The following is a 21,466-nucleotide window of genomic DNA, read 5'->3' on the forward strand; positions in this document are numbered from 1 at the left end:
ATTTACTTACAATTTGCATCAGCACAACATTGTTTGCATCAAATGTTCTCTCTATTTGAAACATTCTCTATTGAGGTTCCTTTTTTTATCCTGAACACTTTCAGAACTAGTGAACATTGCAGGTAAATGTGACTATGTTTTAGCATTCCTTAATGATAAAAGACAATACCATTGCAGAAAGGCTAGAAAGAGTAGCTTACTTTTACATAAAACAACCTATTTATAGCACTTTTTAAATTTGTATTAAATCTGGCAATTGAACATAAAAATAGGTAATCAAATAAATGTGCCTTTTTCAATTAAGGAAAATTTGCAAAGTTTAGACCATTTTTAAATCCTTGCATGTTAAGTACAGTCGTGCATGTTGTACTTCATTTGTATCTTTGGGGGTAAAATAAAAGCCACTATCTATCAAGCATCCCCCTGGCTTTCTGCTTGGTCCCTAATACTGTTTCACATTTAGAAATTACTAAAAATTCATCATCAGCTTTTTAAAGAAATTCTAGCTGTTTGCGATGTATCAGTCTAGTGTAATGATTTAGTTTGACAGCTAGACTTTAAAGGGTTAGAGTTTTTGCTACAAACACATGGATATCCTGCTAAAGGGCTGGATTAAGACAATGTGTGAATATTTCCATTCTCCAAGGGCTCCAATTTACCAGTATGGTTTCTCCTGCATTTACAGTTCATGAAGATCTAGCTTAGACTAGCAATGGTTGACCTATTATTTCTGCATTTAAATGTCAACAAGAATACAAAGAACAGCTAATGAGCTTTGCTTTGTATTTTCGGCCCAACAAAATGTCTTCTTCTATAGAATACTGCCAGCATAGTCGGGAACAATTATACTGGCCCATTTATAAATGACTGGAACGAAGAGCAGAGCAGAGCCAAGGACTGACACCAGGAAGAAAGCCCACAGAAACATCCGATCCAGCACCTGGGCAACGTACTTCCAGTCCTGCACCACCTGTAGTTAAAACAGCATGTCTTTAATGATTGGAGCCAGAAACAATTGACTGTATATGAGAATTGGACTGAGTGATTCCTCCTCCTATCCAAACAGGAAGTGCTTGTTGGTTTCAAGAAGCCAAAATTACAGACTTCTATTAAAAATGAACAGGTATAATAATTTCTGCAGCAACTATTTTTTTACCTAATATTTTAATAAATGTTCTGTGAATTATTATTATATTTTATTATTATTATTCTGTAATATTTTGTTCTTATGTTTTCCTGCTCTGCTTCTTTTGTTTAACCATGTTCTTGCTAATCTTAATTTTTTATATTTTTTCTGTTGTGCAAGTTTTTCTATTTATAAACTGTGTACCAGCCCGCTTTTAGGTGGGGGGGGGGGGTCCAACAAGCTTTACACCTGATTGGTGGGAGTGGTTTCCATAGAAACGTGGACTCAGACCAATTTGGACCAATCACTGCTTAGTGACAATTTCTGGTTCCAAAATCCATATTAAAATAATGGCAGCTGAACTGACTTCATTTGGTTGGAACCAGAAGCGAGTCATTTTCTATGGGTGACGTCACACTCACTCAGTCCAGTCCTCACATACAGTCAGTGGTAGAAACACACTCAGCCTGAATCTGAATTGTTAAGTCGCACTGAGAATTTGGCCAAACTCACCTCTCTGACTTGATTTTCTTTGACCACATGCATGGTTATGTAACGAATGGACTCCAGGGCAGTTTGGAGGTTGTGCCGAGTGTGCAGGATGTGGGTGAGATCCGGTGTTGAGTCCTTTGTCTTTTCCTGTACCGTGACCTTTCCTTTGCCAGCCAGCCCTGCTGTGGCGTAGCGGTCCACATGACTTCTCATACACAGCAGTTTAGGCAGTCGGTGAAGGAAAATCCTTCTCACCCACGGCGCCATATCGTGATGTGTGGAAGACGAGCGATAGTGAATGTTGATAGCAAAAACAGTGATGATGATGGACAGGGTGACAAAAATCATGGTGAAGACCAGATACTCCCCAATGAGAGGAATGGCCTTCGAAGAGGAGGGGATTATCTCCTCAATGACAAGGAGAAAAACAGTGAGAGACACTAGCACTGAGGTACAAAGGGAGATCTTCTCATTGCCATTGGAGGGCAGATAAAACACAAGGATGGTGAGGAAGGATAAACCGATACAAGGGATGATGAGGAAGAGAGTGTAAAAAAGAGGCAACCTGCGAATGATGAAGAAATAAGTGATGGTGGGATAGGAAGTGCTGCCATCGGTCCTAAGACCACGACTGCCTGTGGCCTTTACTATCTCCCATTCTCCATTGTCAAAGTAGTCTTTCTTGTCCACGTGAAAGTCCTCCAGAATAATGTCCACCTGTTTGATTGAATGTAAAATCTCATTTTAGAAGGTATCTGGATCTCAAACTCACAACATACTAAACATGAAAAGTGAAAGACCCACCTGTGAGCCATCGTAGGTCCAGGATCCAAACTTCATTGAACAATTCTGGAGGTCAAAAGGGAAGAACGTGACATCTATGGTGCAAGCTGACTTGAAATTAGCTGGAGGGTTCCAAGATATAGTTCCATCATACTTGACAACAGCTTTTGTGACGGTTCCCTCAAAACGTCCATCTGAGCTGAAGCAAAAAAAGTGCCATGAGTCAATTAAAAAAATAACCTTTCACGACAAAAATAAGGTACTAATGTAAATATTTTGTCCATCAATCCATTCCAGTGCAGGGTCACATTCAGACAGGAACCAGCAAATACATACTAAGTATTGACTGTATAAGAGAACTGGAATGAGTGAATTCTCCTCCCAAACAGCAAGTGCCCTGGCTCCAATAAGCCAAAATCCCATAGACTTCAATAAAGAAATAAACAGCTATTACTCAGTCATTCTATTTGTCAGAATCTCCGTTGTTGCTCTCCTACCTTTTTGTTGACATGTTCTTGCTCATCTTTTTTTTTCTTCATATTTTTGGGCAAATTATTCAAGTTATAAACTGGCCTCAATAAAAGTAAGTGGTCTCGCATCCAACATTCAAAATGTTTGATTGAAAGATTCTCCTTGCTTTCAAATGGTAAGGGTGTGGCCTTCCAACAGGCTCACTTCTGATTGGTGAGAGTGGTTGCCACTCGACTTGGACCAATCACGTCATCTGACTCCAACATGGCGATCTTCTTATCACAAAAAATGGCGACTCAATCAACTAACCGTTGTGCTATCCTAGGCACGTTAATGTTGGGAGTTGGGTCATCTAGACCAGTGTTTTTCAATCTTTTCAGAGCCACGGCACACTTTAACCTTAAAAAAAATCCCGCGGCACACCAGCATCCAAAACTTTAAAAAAAAGGAGAAACTTATAGTCTGTATTGATCTACAGCCCCTCCACAATCTCACATGCATTTTTGAGATAATTGTTGCAGAAAAAGCTGGAAGCTGCAGCTGTTTTTTTTCTTAAAGATGCAATAAAAGTTAAGCTAGAAGATTTAACAACAGTTTGATGTGTGTTCGTTGGTTTCAAGACGTTTAACAACAGTTCTCCTTGTGCGCTGTCACTCTCACAGCCCAATGCATCATGGGAGACGTAGTGCATAAAACGGCCGGAGATCGGTTTTCGGAGCTTCATTGTTTTGTTCATTTGTTCCACGGTCTGATACCGGATTCTGTGGATAGCTACACCTCTAAAGACGAGCTTTAGCTGGTATTTTTGTTAGAACTGAGCGACTTTACGAGCTAAATCAGGACAAGGAATCCTGATTGGTCTGACTGATGACATGTGATTAAGCCCCCCAAGAATGATTGGTGGAGACAGTTAAAGGGGCGGGACTTTTCCAAAATACAGCCGAAGGTGCAGCTGAATCGCGGTACCGTGATTCTTATCAAAATGTCTTTAATAAAATAAAATATACGCAAAGCAGGGCTCCAGACTGCGACCATTTGGTCGCATTTTGCGACTAAAGTTTTAGAGTGTGCGACTCAATTTTACATCCAGTCGCACATGTGCGACCAGTAAATTTGCCTCCCTCACCCTCCGTATTTTTTATACATCAAACGTGGAAGGAGCAAGTCAATGATCAATGAAATCATCAATGAGACGCAAGCGCACACGCACGCAAACAAACACACACACAAACTCGCACACATACTCATGAGAGGAGAGCACAGACCCGCGTAAGTGGCTAAAATGCGTGTAGGGGGAGGGGCCTAGAGATAATCGAGCGCGCGTAAACATCTGTGGGAAGGAAACGGAGACATCATCACAACCTGATATGTGCGTCTGAGCTATGAGCAAGCGAACCATTGATTCATTCCTCCGACCTGCGGCTACTGTACCACTGCCAGAGTCTACAGCAGGGGTCTCAAACTCGCGGCCCGCGGGCTATTTGTGGCCCCCACCTTGAAATGAAAGTTTAATTTTAATGCATCCTGCCAGTTTGTATGAATGACACCTTTTCATTGTCGTGTGCGGAGCTGACAAACCAACCAATCACAGTGGAGTAAATGACTATTGGGGGCGTGACAATGACCGGGCTTGAAAGCAGGAAACCTGACAGCCCCCTCCCCGGACCACATGAAGGAGTTCCTTACTTTCCTTTAGAACGTATCTTTTCGCTCGTAATTTTCTAAATGCATGCAGTCCGTGCTGAACTTTTCTCTGGGCCGCACAGACCCGGAGGTTACGGGGATTACGGTTAAGCGCGCAGCATCGCATCCCCCCAACCAAACGGTTCATGAACGGCTGTTTGTGTTACGGCAGCACACCGCTCCCGCGGGAGTCGGGTCAGCTGAGGAGAATAAATGTCCCACACCTACGTACCTGCGTGACAGCTAACGTGGCTTTAGCATTAAACATGTGCGAGCAACAACACGGTTTAGTCCGAGACGCACTTAAAACACGTGGTGAAAACGCAAGGATAGACGTGTTTAAGATGAACCAGCGGCTCGCCTCGATCATTGGGGAGACCAGGCCGGGGGGGGGGGGGGGGGGGGGGGGGGGGGGGGGGGGGGTTGGGGGGTGATGGCGAATCTGCAGCGAGACTGAAGGAGAACAGGAAGTTGAAGTTCAATTCAGTTCGATTTAGTTTTAATATTCCTCTCCCCCTTAGTATGATCTGTGTTATTATATATTTTATATTTATTTGAATGTTTTGTTACGGATGTAGCCTATTTTTAATCAATTGGTATTTTAAATTATTTCAATTTCTCACTTAACTACAAAAACCATCAGGACACATGTCCCATAATGCATTGTTTTGTAGTCATTCGGCAGCTTTCAGTCAGTTCAGTACTAAATTTCCAGCTGCGTTCGGTAGGTTGGGGCCTTGCTCTCACCCCTTTCTCCTGATATTTTTGTGATGATTGACAGGTGATGTTGGGGCAAAAATATATGTCACACACCAGGTGATCTGTGCAGCGTTTAGTTCACCTGGGTGATCTCAAACACGCTTATTGTGCTTCTTGGCTGCACTTATTTGGTGTCACCAAGATAAATTTCCATCAGTTTTTGAGCCTCTCTCTGATCTCAGGAATCTGTATCAATTGTTCTGATATCCAATGAAAATTGCCCGTTCTTTTACAGTTAACCTTCATCTGTCAGTTTACCTGTTGTTGCATCTTCAAAAGTGCAGATTAAAATGTGACACTGAATTTGAAACAGCACATTGTAATTTCTGCATCTATTATTAAAGTATTTATTAGTAATACAGTGGAAATTAGTAGATCTGGTTAGAATGTTGATTTACGGTATGCGCCCCTAAATTTTCTGGTTGTGCCCCTAAAATTTTCAGTTGGGGGCCACTGTGTTCCTAGTGAAAAAAGTTAGTCTGGAGCCCTGCAAAGAAAAAGTATTTTACGATCTTTTATATTCCTAACTCCTCAGTGTTTTATCAGGGCCTGTTTGGATGAACACAGACCTGAAATCTTGGAGATAAGAAATGTTTTTAGATCAGTTAATGAGGGCAATTTCCCACGGCACACTTGACCATCTCCCACGGCACACTAGTGTGCCGCGGCACACTGGTTTAAAAACACTGATCTAGACCCACTAGGCAGTGCGCTTAACCTTTTTTCTTCAATGATTTGTGAACCTCACTGGTGTCCATGGATTACATGAAATCTTTCCACCTTTATCCACCTTTGTCATGGTAGGGAGAACACGTCAATGCAAGGGTGGGGTCATCTAAGATAGCACAAGGGTCAATTTGGTGTGAGCCGTAGGTAACCGATTTTCTATGTTGTCACACTCACTCAGTCCAGTTCTCTTCTACGGTCAATGCTTATAAGACACAATTCTGATTCACTAATTGATATAAGAATCAAGTTTTTAGACTGTGGTAGAAAAAGACTGAGCCTTAAACAAGACCTTCTCGTTGTGGGGTGACTGTGCTAAAAGCAACACCACAGTGCAGTCCACTAAACAGACATCTTAAGCTTCAACAATTTCTGTTGTCAAAGCCAGATATTTTAAAAACCAAAACCGCATAAATAATAAAGCATAAACAGCAGTATCAGAGCCTTAAACAGACATGGTTTCAAGCACAGGTCAGAGTTTAAAATTATTTAGGAAAATAGTCAGATAAATTTTGGACCATGTTTTTACTCAACAGACATGGACGGCCATGGTGCAGAGGTAGAGCGGCAAACCTCAGACTAAAAGATCGCAGGTTCAGTTGGCTCAGGTGTCGAAGTGTCATTGTGGTTGTGGGTTGTGCCAGTGTTCGGCAGCAGAGCCGCCATTATCAGTGTGTGAATGTGTGTGTGTGTGCATAGGTGAACGGGACTGTGACTGTAAAGCACTTTGAGCTTTCTAAGGAAGGTAGTAAAGCGCTATATAAGTATACAACATTTACCATTCTTACAGGACTATTTTATACATAACTTTCCTCTCTGAAACAATATTCCTGAGGCATCGGCTTTGTACAGGTGAGTTTATTAGAAAGGGAATTGAGATGTCCCACTATATTATAAGCACCTGAAGGACATTAGGTCACTGTGCACAGACTTTTCATCAAAAAGTGATTGTGCAAAAAAAATAAAAATAAGGTTTATTGTCTTCAGTTGCATCTAAGGCTTTTGTTAAGGTGAAATAAATTAGAAAAATGTGGATGAATCAGTTTAAGCAACCTTTTCTCTACGTGCTTTAAGAAATATCAATGTCCTATAACCAGGGCACTGCCTCATCTTTTTCTAACATACTTGTCATAAAGGACAACATCTGGGAGCCAGATTCTGTCAGATGGAACACGGATCGTTGTGATGCCCAGGTAGTCCTCCGGCTTCCATCTCAATTTCATGTCAATCCATTCCTACAGCAGGAAGACAAAAATGGAATGTTCTTAGACAAACTGGAAACAAAAACTGAAAAACTTTTCTACAAAATTCTACTGAATTTTACATCCAGTTTAGCTAAATCATGACAGAACAGCATTCAAAAAATTCTAGATCTACTTTTTAAAAATGCAAATAAATAAATATGACCTTTTTTACTGTTTCTAAATGGCATTTCCATGGACTGGCATCTCTGGCCTTTCAATTTCCCTATTCCCTGATATCATTTATCATCCTGAAGGAGAGCAGCTGACCTGAACGACAGTGCCTGGTCTGTGGGAATAATTCATAAGATGCATGGCAGGCCAGATATCCAAGACCATGAATAAGGCTGACAGGATCAGGGAGAGGGATGGGGGGAGGCGAGTGGAGGCAGGTGCGTGGGCACAGGGCCGAATCGACTCATAGATGAGATCTGTCACTAAGCTGCCAAAAATCATACTAAGAAGCCCCATAGAGGGTGTCTTGATTGAATGTTGCACATAAATGGGATCCTGTTTCTGGAGACCACAAAGTAACATTAACAGCAACATAAGCTGTCTGACTGGAGACGGATGGTTGACCGGGATGCTGACTCGAAGAACTATAGTGTGTGTGTGGGTTTACTTGCCTGTTTCAGCCAAACATTGGTTGTCATTAACTGTTTTTTCTCATCCTGTGGGGTAAAAGCAACATAGAGTTTACAATTTTAACCTTAATAACCTGGTTTAACACAATACTCAACATTATTCCACAACATCTCTTTATCCTTACCACGTCAACCAGCTGGGAGATGGCCAACCCGAACTTTACGGGGATCGTCTGGTTTAAATACTCGATAGGACGGACCCATTTTTGGTAGGTTCCAAATAGATGTTTAAAGAGCGTATCCTCTGCTTTTGCATAGGAAGAGAGTTTTGGAACGCCTAAAAATGAAAAGATAAATGTGTTAAATTCAAAAGTCAATGCTGATTAATCTTAGATTTAAAAGATATTTACTGTTTTTGCTATCTACTGTGCCAGTTTCTAAGACAACAATTTTAACCGCAGCTCACGATGGATTTAATCTATACACTTAAAGTTTGCTTTCAACAAAATTAAAACATCAAAAATAGGCCAAAATTAAAAAAAACTGAATGCAAGAAGACATGTAAATGATTAAAGATCCACTCCCATGAAAACTGTGTTTTTAGCATGTTCTTCTGGCATTTTTCCAATGATGATATATTAAGAAAATTAGGCGCAAAATTGCATTTCATTTGTGAGTATTTCTTTATTCAAATTATTGTGAATTGGGAGCAGATAAAAAATGCAGCTTGAAGAAAATTTTAGTTGTGGTGTAAAATATAGACTCCCTGCTCTGCTCCATTCTAATGCATCTGCTTGTAGACGAATAGATCCATGAACGTCTTTGTTTTCTTTTAAAACTTTGGTTAAACCTGTACGGCTGGATAGCTCCAATATTGCTAGCCATTTTTGTTGTACCAGTAATATTAGGTTGGGGTTCTGAGGGTCTGAAGAGGGAGAGAGTGTAAACAGAGATTTCTCAGTAACAGGAAGCCAAATTTCAAATGAATTCCTGCCGCTCTGCAGAAACTATCTCACATGAAATTGTTTTTTAAAAGTCTTTATCCACCGAAAATAATAAATAACACTTGTGTTTCAGACATTTTTAATGAACATTTGTTCATTTTGAAAATGTCAGTGAGCCTTTTTCTAATAATTTCTTTTTTTTTCCTTTTTTGACAACAATCTGTATCCTTTTACTTAATGGGAAACGTTTAAAAAAAAAAAAACGTAAAAAATTAAATTTTGCTTTATGGTACAGTTTGAACGTGGTGCTCTCCCCTTGACAAGCCTCCAGGCAATGAACAGCTAAAATTTCAAAAGATTTTAGACAGATTGAACAAGAACCTTTCTGTTGGTCACATGCCATTTTTTCCCATCTCAATTCTTTGCAGAGAAACCAAGTTTTTCATTTAGTCAGTATTTCACGGCCACCTCCACTATATTCGTAAACTCAATTTACAGAAAAGGAATTTGGAGGTAAAGGAATCCAAATGTTTAGTAAAAGAATGCCACAAAATGTATGGATTCATTCTCACTCTTTCTGTGGATCAATAAGAGTGAAGGTGCAACATCAGTTAATAAGGAAATGCATCCCTTTGTTGGTTTGTTCTTCTGCCAGCATTATGCAGCTTCCCTGAAAAACGTGTTCTGATCATCTGCTGGCTTCCATGCTAATGACTGTTGATTCACATTTTCATAAATGGAAGGAAGAACGTCAGAAATCCGCTGTTCAGCATAAATCGCATGCTGTGAGAAAAAGGGGGGGCTGCATTTTAGATCAGCACAAATCTGCATCAGTGATCCGGCTCACGGTAAAAGGTTTCTATGGTGACGTGACGATAAGCACCTTTGCCCCACAAAAAGGGGGAATGGCTGAAGTTTGCATGTCCTCTACTGTAAGTGCATGTGGGTGTTTTCTCCCATGTATCATCAGTTCAGTGGACATTCTGTGTGACCATTTGTTGCCTCTAAGAGGAAATGTTTTTCACCAGATCCGTGTGATGCTGAGTATGAAAGACAGGTGTAAAAAATGGAAGCATTGATGTCAAGTCTTTCAAGGCCATGCTTGTTAATGTTTAGCTGAAAGCATAAAAAAAAAAAAGTCATAGGAAACGGTAAAGAGCAAAACACTCCATACATAAATGTACAGAAAGGGCATGATCTGCATTTCAAAATGTTTTGGACCCAAAAAATATATATAAAATAGTGAGAAAACAATAGCAGATTCTCATTTTATCTAACTGAGTTGCCCTGATAGCCGCAGATTTTTAATCCCTTCTCTATAGAAGTCGCAGATAATTGCTTTGGTCAAATAACTCACACATTTTTATGGTCCATTTGATGTCCATTTTTATTACTATTATTATTGCATACCATCTTTGCTGAGATGCTCCTCAAATTTTCTTTCGAAAATGGGCAAAAAACAGAAGACATGCCTGACTAAGATACTTAAAGCTGAGGATGTTACCACGAAACAATTATAAGAAGCCTCTTTTGTGTGACTTTGAAGTCAAATATACAGTAAAGTATTTTAAAATGGTACCTAAAAGTTCATCCCACAATAGTCGTCAAATCCAGACAAAGAGGTTAAAAATAGAAATATAGATGGTGTATTTTCATTTATATTGTAATGGTGAATTATTTTACTTAGAGTAGATGGGATCTGGTTTGGCTTCATGAGAAGAGCAGTAACTTGGTAAACTGACTGTTTTAAGATTCTTATGAACAAATTTCACTCTTGACGTTAAAGGCTGGTGTCTATATTGCTGTTGGTTATGTTTATATTAGGTAGGGTATTCCTGGTGATGAAAGTGTCCACATTTTATTTTTTTCAAAAACAGATTTTATCTGCTATCAGCTACTTCTACCCAATGTCAATTGACAAATCAGCTAGCACTAAATCAATTCAAACTTTATTCATATTGCACTTTTCCTGTGAAAGCATAACACAAAGTGATTTGCATTCAAACAAAACAAAAAATATGAAAACAAGCACAAAAATTAAAATAACAAGCATGAAAATTAACAAAGCCCCCTACCCATACCTGCACACACCCCACCCCTTTCCCACCTCCCACCCCCTAACTGATGGGAAAAGGCGATGTGAAATAGGAAACAGGCTGAGCACGAAAACAAAATGTTTGTTGTTGGACACGCTAATAGTAATTGGAACCTCCCTCTCTGTGATGCTGCATACCAGCCAAATACAGCATCACACTAGCATGTCACACTGAAGCATAGATTGCTTTTTCACTGGTGGATAGTTTTTTTATTGACAACTTTGCATTGTTGGAAAACAATGCAGCTAAAGTTATTTAATATAAAGAGCCCTGCACTGACTGTTCAGTTTAATCTCAACAGCTTCTCAGTTACACAGTAAAATTTAGTAATATGTAATTCTTCTAAGTTGTTTCTAAAAGTGTGTTTTTAAAACTTTTTTTAAAATGACTCTTCTTCTTTTTTTTCTTTTTTTTTTACAATAAATCAACATATTCCACTGTGCATATTCCTCGGGCATCCCCAGCCTGTACAAGACTAAAGACTCACGCAGCGAGTGACACAGGTGGCACCAGCACAGCAGAGGCAGAAGCAGCAGCAGTATGACAGAGATGGTTGCCCCTCCTGCCCTCAGCATCATTCTAGAGTTGGCATAGGATGCTCAAAGCTGGTCCTTTGGGCATTTCAGAGCTGTAAGAGATTAACAATACAGAATAGTCACAAAACAGGCTTGTGTGTGAATGGGGGGGAAACACCGAATTACACGTCACACATATCAGGTTAATAGGCAAAACAACGCCCTGCATAGAGTGCAATGCCCTCTACCTTCACCTTCCTAACAAAAGCATAATCAGATTCCACATGTGAGCATGTTGATGCCGTCTTCCTACCTGTTCTGTCTGTTTCCCATTAAACGCAGAATCCGGTGTGGCACTGGTTGTTAAGGAGGGGGCATCCCTGACAACAGCGGCAGAGCTGCTCTAGTCTTCCTCCATTCCAGGCAGATTCTGTTCCTCTCCTCTTGCAGACACTGCTGCACTCCCTGTTTCTTCCATTTGTGCGCAGGCAACCGGTCCTCATCTCCCTATCCTCCTCTTCCTCCTCCTCCCCCTATCGCAGAGAGCCTGACACAGCCCCCCCATTACAACAGCACACCTCTCCTCCTTCTTTGAGCGATCGGCTCACCAATCACAGGCAGGAACGGGAATTAGAGTTTATCCAACATGATGCTGCAGCTATTTTCTTTTACCAACACACCCACCTGTATGTAAGTAAGTCTGTTTATATTATATTATATTATATTATATTATATTATATTATATTATATTATATTATATTATATTATATTATATTATATTATATTATATTATATTATATTATATTATATTATATTATATTATATTATATTATATTATATTATATTATATTATATTATATTATATTATATTATATTATATTATATTATATTATATTTTCAAAAGTAGTTTGGGGATTCATTCACAGATTGATTGGGGGAAAAGTAGATGTACATTTATTACCAGTACAAATGAGTGTTTACCATACATGTATATAAAAATATCAGTGAAAACATTCAATAAAATCTTTGTCTAATAGATTTTGGGTCTTTAAAATGGAGTGGGAAGAAGGAAAGGTATGTATGACCACATCCTTAGTATACTAAATTAAATCCATGCCATAATAAAAGATATGATACTGTACCAATGAAGAAGCATAGATCATTTATTGGCCCTGATTCAGATTATTCATATTAGTATAGTATTAACCCTTGTGCTATCTTACATGACCCCACCCTTACATTGACGTGTTATTCCTAACATGACAAAGGTGGATAAAGGTGAAAAGATTTCATGTAATGGACACCAGTGAAGATCACAAATCATTGAAGAAAAAAGGTTTAGTGCACTGTCTAATGGGTCAAGATGACCCAACTCCCAATGTTAAAGTGCCTAGGATAGCACAAGGGTTACATGTACAAATATCAAGTAAACATATTATAGTGTAACTCTGTAATTACCATTATCATCAGAAAAATTCTTATAAACTACCCAAATGAACAGACCCGGTGCCATTTACATCTCATTATACGGCGTCAGCTGTCACCGGTCTGTGCTGTTGGGCATGACCAGTACGCATCAGGATTGTTTGTGGCGTCTGGGAATGCATACTGGAGCTGCAGGGTTTGTGTGCATGCTTTGATGTGGTCCATCCATTATTTGTGGTGTAACCGGTGTTTATAAGGTGTCTGTGTGTCTCTTAGCATGGGTATTCTAATAACCTTTTGGTATTAGAGATTTGTATAGTTTGTTTGACTGCTAGTACCAACCAACCACTTTATTGTCCTGCACTTATCTGTTTAGTTTTCGGATGGCTTCACTCAGCAGGTTGGGGAACCCATAAGGCCACACAGACATCGTACAGTTTGAACGCGGTGCTCTCCCCTTGACAAGCCTCCAGGCAATGATGCGAAGGTTTGGCAAATTCATTGAAATTCATGCAGTTCGTCTCAGTCACCCTGGATGATTCGGTGCTGATTACGACTTTGAATGAAAGCAAATTTGACCTGGTGCTCACTAACTCCTGCTGGAGTAATTGTTTTGGCTAAATATATCAATGTTCCTGTAGTTTATAATGCTCGCTAGCCAATATCAGGGGAGGCTCATTTGGCCGTCACTTCTTCACCGTTATCTCACGCATCCATGAAAGGGTCTGAGAACATTTGTGCTCATTAACTGTTAACATGAACGATCTGCATTTTTTCTTAAACTGTTCAGTGACTTTATAACATTATATCAGCAAAAACTATCGAAAAAGATTAGAAGAGATTCTATGCAGTAGATGTTATAGAGGAGCTCAGGCTGGAACAGTTCCAAACAGTTTTCTTATTTTATTTTATATATATATATATATTACATACATTTTTATATACAGATTTTCTATCCACATTTAAGATTTCGGACTTTAAATACACTCAGCATCTTATCTTGGATACTCTTACAAATTGTGGTCCAACTTAGTAACAAATCCTGTGTCCGTCTCTCGATCAACTGTTTTTTTTCTTTAACAAAATGACCAAACTTCAATTTTATTTCTTCAAGTTGTTTTAAGTTCTAAATTGTATTTAATTTATCTGACAATTTCTATTTTTTTTTTTACAAAAGGACAAAATCTAGTTGTGTTTTACCTCAATAGATTTTATAATATCTACATCTTATTCATTACACTAAGAGGTGAATATCAGACTTGTTTATGTCTTCCTCTCTCTTTCACCATGCAAGTCAGAACTGACAAAACTGTACAAAGATGAAAAAGATCAAGTTTAACAAGCCATAGATTTGTGCTGTAAAGTCATGTCATGCCGTTTGAGCCTCCCACTGTGGGGTGTGATCAAAGGTCACACCCTACATCATTGACTCTTGATGTGTCAAGAGTCAAAGAGATGTAATGTGACCTGCTGTAGAAATAAATAGTTATTTCAGGCATTCACAAATCAGGCACGTTAACAGCACCTCTTATCTTCCTGGGGTTCAAAGCTCAACAGAGCCTAATGCACGCTTTGATTCAGTTTGTAAACCTAGTGTCCAAAAAAGGCAGGAGAAACTGCCGGCCACTCCCAGGTACAAATAATCCAGAGCAAGTCAGAACCAAAACATAAGCAAAAGTTAGTCTGTACAAAGGGGAAACTGATGTAATGTTTAACCTTGCAGCTCAGTAAAAATGATTTTCATTCAAGACTCCAATTCATCAGTGTGTTATGGTTAGTAACAAAGACACACCAACTTTTTTTTAGTTCAATAACTAACATTGTGCAAATCATTTATTTCAGAAAATGATACAAATATTATCATGATCTTACCAGATTTAAACATGAGTTCCTCATAAACATGGATAAACATCTGACACTCATTACCATCTCATCTTTAATACCATTCATGGTTTAACATTGTGAGCAGCTGATTATAGCAGGAGTGATGTGAGAAAAAGCTGGGACGCTACGTGTTACCAACAGATTTTTCTAGAACAACATTAATTTTCTTATTTCTGTAAGAAATCTAAGCACATTCAGTAGCTTTAAGGTACATCTAGAAAAATGGCTTCTAACTTGCAGCAACTTGTTTTTTTTCCTGCCATTTACATTTTGTCAGGTGATTTATCTGTTGTGTTATTTTGTGCCAGTACATGTTGCCTTTCACAAATAATGTCACTTTTAGAAATATCTCTTTCTTTATTATGATGATTTCCTGTTGATTCTAAGGAAACTTTAACAATCTCCCCAGTTGTCAAAATAAAAAAGAAATTCTCCTTTTGCTAAGTCTCACAAATGTTTATAATTTTCCCTGAAATTAAATGTTTTTATCTTTTCTTACCAAAAAAGTTTAGGAAACTTAAAAAAACTAATTAAAATCTTCCTTTTTTTTAGGATAAAGGATTTTACAAACTAAACATTATTATTTACTGGTTGCAAAATCTCTTAAGAGAATAGGTCAAAGAAAGTTTCCCCTCAATGTTAAAGCAAGCACCTTCAAGCATCTAAAGCAGGGGTGTCAAACTCATTTTCACCGAGGGCCACATCAGCAAAGCGGCTGTCCTCAAAGGGCCAGATATAACTTATGCATGAAACTAAATGTAATGAAAAATAAATGTAACTACTGTACTCCTTAATGTTAAATAACTCCTTTGTTTATTTATTATAACTTTTTAAAGTGACAATTACAGTTGCATAAAAAAAAATATGTTTGCTTGTTACTCTAGTATAAATCCTTTTAAATTTGATTCTGTCAGGTTAGGTAGGTTATACGGACAGTGTTTAAGTCCTAATGTATAGTTGCCCAATCAGATATTTCAAGTCCAATTCCCCATAGATATGAATAAATACACACCAATTTTTATTTTACAAAAATTATCAACTTATATGTTCTGTGGGCCACGTAAAGCCACATTTGGCCCGCGGGCCTTGAGTTTGACACGTGATCCAAAGCTTCAGCTGTAATTCCAAACAGGTACCTGTTTGACTTGTGTAATTGTTAAACTACACAAAAATGAGTTGGAAAAAAACAATAAAGGAAGGTTAAAAAATTTGTAAGCCTTAATAATCTCCTCCATCAACCTCTACAGAGGACACTTTTAAACCTGAATATCTCCCAGCCAATGCACACCACTGAATTCATTCCTTTTGGTATCTACAGAGGACAATTGGAGATTTTTGATTACACCAAATCTGAAGGGATGGAAAATTCTGGAAATTGTTGTTTTTGGTGCATTTAAAGAAAAGGATCAAATGGCCTTTTTCTGGTCAGGTGGATAAGGTTTAAAAATTTGCATTATTGAAACAAACTGATTGGCCTAACGGTGGAAGAGTAATGGCCGCGTCTCATGTCAGCTGCAATGTTCTGATTATCCTTTCTACTGTTTGTATTTTGAGTCATAAAATAAATAAATGTGTCACTTTGGGTGAAGGATTGATACTAAAACATGAGCTGTAAAACAATGAAAATACGGGTGAAAGCTATAAGAAATTCTGACTGTTTTCAATTTTAAAAGTGTTTCTCAAAATTTAGATTAAAATGAGAAAATAATAGTTGGAAAAGAAAAAGAAATAAATATATTTTTCACCATTTGTTTTTTCTGTTGAGAGGAGAAAAGATATTGCTATGCAGCAAACTGGCAAAAGAACAAGTTGATTTCTTGTTTCTTACAATGATGAGCTTTTTAATTTATATAAAGGTTCCACAAGTTGTAAGAACACATTAAAAGTTGGCAAACACAACTTTACAAGTAAGTTTTAAATGCATTTGTTTTTTTCAAGGCACATAATTGCACCGTAAAGGTACCAAAGAATACTTTTGTTTGAATGATTGAATTGCTTTTAGATGTCATTGCACTGATTCTGTCAATCAGTAAACGTTTTATCTGATGCTCTTTGCACACAGACTGATTATTACTGACTTTAGCTTGAAAGGTCCTCTGAGCTGAAGTGCACTTGAAGCACCTGAATTGCTGTATTTTTCAGCGTTTGGCGTGCTGATGGTTCACACCAAATTCCCTTAAAATAATTTCCTGTCTGCTTGGAAAAAGAGTGAGTACCAATAATTTGTCTTAGAGAAATAAATGCATGCAGGTAAATCAGTGTCACTTGTTTTTGTTTTTTTTAATCACAGATGAAGTTGCCTCTGTGCTGCTGTGCTTTGCTGGTTCTCGTCCTCACAACCAGCTTCTGTCATGGAGGCAACATCTTGGTTTTTCCTGCAGAGGGCAGCCATTGGATCAACATGGACATCCTACTTCAAGCTTTACACTCCAGAGGACACAGCTTGACCGTTCTGCGCTCAAGCAAGAGTTGGTACATCAAGGAGCACGCGCCCCATTACAAGAGTTTCACCGTCCCAGTGGAGAGGAGCATGGATCAAAAGTTAATTACTGAATTTATAACTGAGTTTATTCACTTTCAGCGTGGGGCTCTCCCTATAACAAGCTTCCTGCATATGAGCCTAGGTATGATTGGTAAATTAAGAGAAGCTCACGAACCTGTGGGTGAATTTGTGACAGCTGCAATGAATGACAAAGCTTTGATGAAAACTTTAAATGAGAGCAAGTTTGACGTGATGCTTACTGACCCATGCTGGGGGGGCGGAGTCATTCTGGCTAAATATTTAAATCTTCCTTTGGTTTTTAATGTTCGCTGGTTAGTACCCGAAGAGGCTCATTTTGCCATCGCTCCGTCACCTTTATCCTATGTCCCAATAGTAGGATCAGGAAATACTGATAGAATGAACTTCTTTCAAAGAGTTAAAAACATGTTTTTGTACCTTGTAACACAACTGCAAAGCTACACAGCCGTTAATTATGTTTACCAGCCAATATGTGACAAGTTCCTCGGTCCTGATCATGACTTTAATCGTTTGGTTCTTGATGCAGACATTTGGTTGATGAGAACAGATTTTGTGTTTGACTATCCACGCCCCACAATGCCCAATGTTGTGTACATGGGAGGGTTTCAGTGTAAACCTGCTAAACCCCTTCCTGAACATTTGGAGGAGTTTGTACAGAGTTCTGGAGAACATGGAGTCATCATCATGTCTCTGGGAACATTTGTCAGTGAACTTCCTGATGACTTGGCAAATGAGATCGCTGCAGCTTTTGCTAAACTGCCACAGAAAGTAATCTGGAGGTACAAAGGCAAAAGACCTGCCTCTTTAGGCAACAACACTTTAGTCGTGGACTGGATGCCTCAGAATGACCTTCTAGGACATCCAAAGATCAAGCTGTTTGTGGCTCATGGAGGAACTAATGGAGTCCAAGAGACTTTGTACCACGGAGTCCCAGTTGTGGGTCTGCCTTTGTTTTTTGACCAATATGACAACCTTCTCCGTCTACAAGCAAGAGATGGAGCTATAGTTCTGTCAATAACCACAGTGGACAAAGATGACAGCTTCCTTAAGGCCATACAGGAAGTCCTGACTGAACCCTCCTACAGGATGAACATGCAGAGACTCTCCAGGCTGCACAGAGATCAGCCAGTGAAGCCGATGGACAAAGCTCTCTTCTGGATAGAGTTTGTCATGAGACACAAAGGTGCTGCTCACCTGAAAGCTCAGTCCTCCAACATGTCATGGTTCTCCTACCACTCTGCGGATGTGGTTCTGTTCCTGACTGCAGCGGTGCTGCTCGTGTTTCTGACCTCCTTCGTGTTCATCAGGTGTTTATTCAGAGCTGTTTGTAAATGTAAAGTGAAACACGAATAGAATTTAGATTTGAACAATAAAAGTAATTAATAATTAGCTCGTGAGATCAAGTTTTTAGACTTCTTATTACTATAATTTTATTATATTGTATTATTTTACTGGTAAAGAATGAATGCTTCAATTAAACACATTTTTGAAATGTGGAGCCATTGCTTTTAAGGCGATTACTGGTTTGTAGAGAAAACCCTACCCAATGGTAAATTTAAAAAATTTATAATTTCAAAATGAAAATAAATTGAGAAAGTTACACGTTTTTCTCTAACAAGTCTTGTTTTAAACAAATAAATTTCCAACATAGAAAATGTCTTCTTGCTAAGAATAAACTCTAACAGACACCACACAATTATCTGACAAAAACTCGACAAGTAGTGCTAAACATGGCTCTCTGAGGCTAATAATAAGAAAATATAAAAGGAAAGAACGAAATATGTTTTGCATTTGACTTGGAAATCAAGGTCCAAAAGTGAAATAAGAGTGGAAAAGCAGAGAATCAACAATTTGTTTGACGATATTGCAAGTGTTGAAAGACCCCTGATTTACCTTCACAGACCCCTCTGTGAATGTTTAGTTTGGTTATTCTTTACCACCAGTTTGTTTAAAAAGAAAAGTATTGTAGCGACCTGGGGGTTGGCCCTGCCTTCAGCCCCAAAGGCTCATGGGAAGTGGGGAGCTTTAGGGTGAAACCTTGAGTCAGAGGGTGAACTTAAGTGACACTCCATGCTGTTTGGCTGTTTGTGTGTCCTTGAGACTGTCCGGGGTCGTGCGGTGTATGGGGCACAGACAGCTCTCCCTTGAAGCCTCTTCATGAGCAGTTGGCTTCGCTACCCCGCTGAAGTGACGATCTGGCTTGATCGTTACAGTATATTACGTTTTCTTTTGTACTGAATAGCTAAGAATTTCAAAAGTTAAAACAATGTTGACTTGTAGTCAGAACTGTATTTCACTCTTGCCTTTTATTGTTATAAATGATACATTTTTAACTTGTATTCCACATACGTTCAATAAAAATAATAAATAAATAAATATCTAACTTCATTGACGCCGCTGGTCCGTCCTCTCCAATTGGTCCATGTGAGCAGAAGCGCCGCGCGTGACCAATGAGTTATATTGCTAGAGGAGACACGCCCGCTTGAGAAGCCATCAGCGGCCACATGACATTGCTTTCTATTGCCTTTAGTGGCATCTAAGTAGCTTTTTATATTATATATATATATATATATATATATATATATATATGTATATGTATATATACATATATATATACATATCAGTGACGTGCGGTGAGGTTAATGGCTGGTGAGGCACTGACGTCATTAGTCAGATTTACAAACATATGAACCATACTGAGTAAATTATTCACCATTTGACAACAGTTAACGTGTTTTGTTTAAAATATTATTTCAACATGTTTTTTTCATATACAAACTGCAGCATAGAAAAAAGCACAAACGTTATTATCGTCTTACCTTTACTTGTAAATAAAGTCCATACGCCGCTCCTTCTGAAGAAAATGACTTGCCACTTGCTTTCACTTATTCTAGTATTTTTAGCGTCATAATCTCAGGGCTCACCGGCGCCCCCTAGCATGAGGCACGAGAACTGCTGGCCTCACCCAGCGGCTTTTTTGCAGGCGTTAAGCACTCAGCACAAGAAACACGTCCATCACATACAGTTATTTATAAAAGCAAACACTGTACATCATATACATCTGCTGATTTATGTAAACTCAGCTCATATAGTACAAGTGATTGAACTGACATACAGAGAGAGCAGTACCGTCTGACTGCATAGGTATTGCGCAATCCAAGGTGAGGGTCAGCGGGCTGGTGCCTCATCGCACGTCACTTCTTAGTATCTGAACGGCAAATGCGGAAATTCAGCGATTTTGAAAAGAAAAAAACACCCAAAAATGGTACATTTAAATGGAAAATGACTGCAAAACACAAATTACTGATTAAATATAATAATTGAATTTATTTTTCTCTTTTCTTTCCATAATGATAGGTGAGGCACAGCCTCACCTGCCTCTCCTGACTGCACGTCACTGATACATATATATGTGTATAAATATATATATGTATATGTGTATATATGTATATGTGTGTATGTATGTATATATATATATATATATATGTGTGTGTATATATATATATATATATGTGTGTGTGTATGTATGTATATATTTATACATGCATATGTATATATATGATATATCTAATATATATCCTCCTGAGAACCGAGGAAAAAAAAGTGTCTTACAATTACTGTTTTTTTGTGATTTCCTATCCATTTGGGCCTAAATAAACACCTTACAATTTTAATTTTTTTTAAAAATGTTTTTTATTTAATTTCCCAACAGGTCCACTGTAGAGGATAACAGGACGATATTTCTGTGAAAATAGAAGTCAATTTGGAAAACCAGAAAAAAGGAGCAGATTAAATCTTTAAAGTGATATTTACCCAAAAAACATTAAATTTTGTTCTAAAACAATAAAATTCTGTATCACTCTTTTGTTACTAGTTGGCCCATCTGCTACAGAGGAAGATCGACCGGTAAATTGAGAGCTTTTTTTTTCCGGCTCAGCTCTCTCACCACAATGGACCGGAACAGCAGCCGCATAACTATGGACGCTGCTCCGATCCGCCTGTCAATCTCATGCTCCTGTCTTCCCTTACTCATGGACAAGACTCCAAGATATTTAAACTTCTCCACCTGGGGCAGGGACACTCTACCCACCGAGAGATGGCAAACTACCTTTCTTTGGTCGAGAACCATGGCCTCAGATATAGCGGTGCTGACCCTCATCCCGGCCACTTCACACTCTACCACAAACCACTCCAATGCATGCTGGAGGTCCCGGCT

The 21,466-nt window shown here is 38.7% G+C and overlaps 1 protein-coding gene and 1 pseudogene across 2 annotated transcripts; one reads left to right on the plus strand and one right to left on the minus strand.

Annotated features, from left to right (window-relative positions):
- Positions 1 to 769: 769 nt before the first annotated feature.
- On the minus strand, positions 770 to 11,996 carry LOC101173433 (neuronal acetylcholine receptor subunit alpha-5). Its single transcript, XM_023953627.1, has 8 exons — positions 11,734 to 11,996; positions 11,393 to 11,533; positions 8,051 to 8,202; positions 7,908 to 7,952; positions 7,166 to 7,275; positions 2,423 to 2,600; positions 1,640 to 2,335; positions 770 to 970 (listed from the first exon to the last, which is right to left on the minus strand). The coding sequence occupies exons 2-8, from the start codon at positions 11,481 to 11,483 to the stop codon at positions 812 to 814; spliced, it is 1,431 nt and encodes a 476-aa protein (XP_023809395.1). The 5' UTR covers positions 11,484 to 11,533; positions 11,734 to 11,996; the 3' UTR covers positions 770 to 811.
- A 4,806-nt stretch (positions 11,997 to 16,802) lies between these two features.
- On the plus strand, positions 16,803 to 18,647 carry LOC101170012 (annotated as a pseudogene). The gene is made up of 2 exons (XR_911593.3): positions 16,803 to 16,937; positions 17,020 to 18,647. The product of XR_911593.3 is annotated as a UDP-glucuronosyltransferase 2A2 pseudogene (transcript).
- Positions 18,648 to 21,466: the final 2,819 nt, after the last annotated feature.

Source organism: Oryzias latipes, chromosome 3 (genome assembly GCF_002234675.1).
Source record: "Oryzias latipes chromosome 3, ASM223467v1".
NCBI classification, from domain to species: domain Eukaryota; kingdom Metazoa; phylum Chordata; class Actinopteri; order Beloniformes; family Adrianichthyidae; genus Oryzias; species Oryzias latipes.

Coding starts and splice junctions, on each gene's coding strand:
- LOC101173433 (XM_023953627.1), bottom strand. CDS start 11,483: ATGATGCTGAGGGCAGGAGGGGCAACCATCTCTGTCATACTGCTGCTG. Junction 8,203..11,392: donor CCACCTGTGTCACTCGCTGC/GTGAGTCTTTAG, acceptor TTTCATTTTTAG/GCGTTCCAAAACTCTCTTCC. Junction 7,953..8,050: donor TCTCCCAGCTGGTTGACGTG/GTAAGGATAAAG, acceptor TTTACCCCACAG/GATGAGAAAAAACAGTTAAT.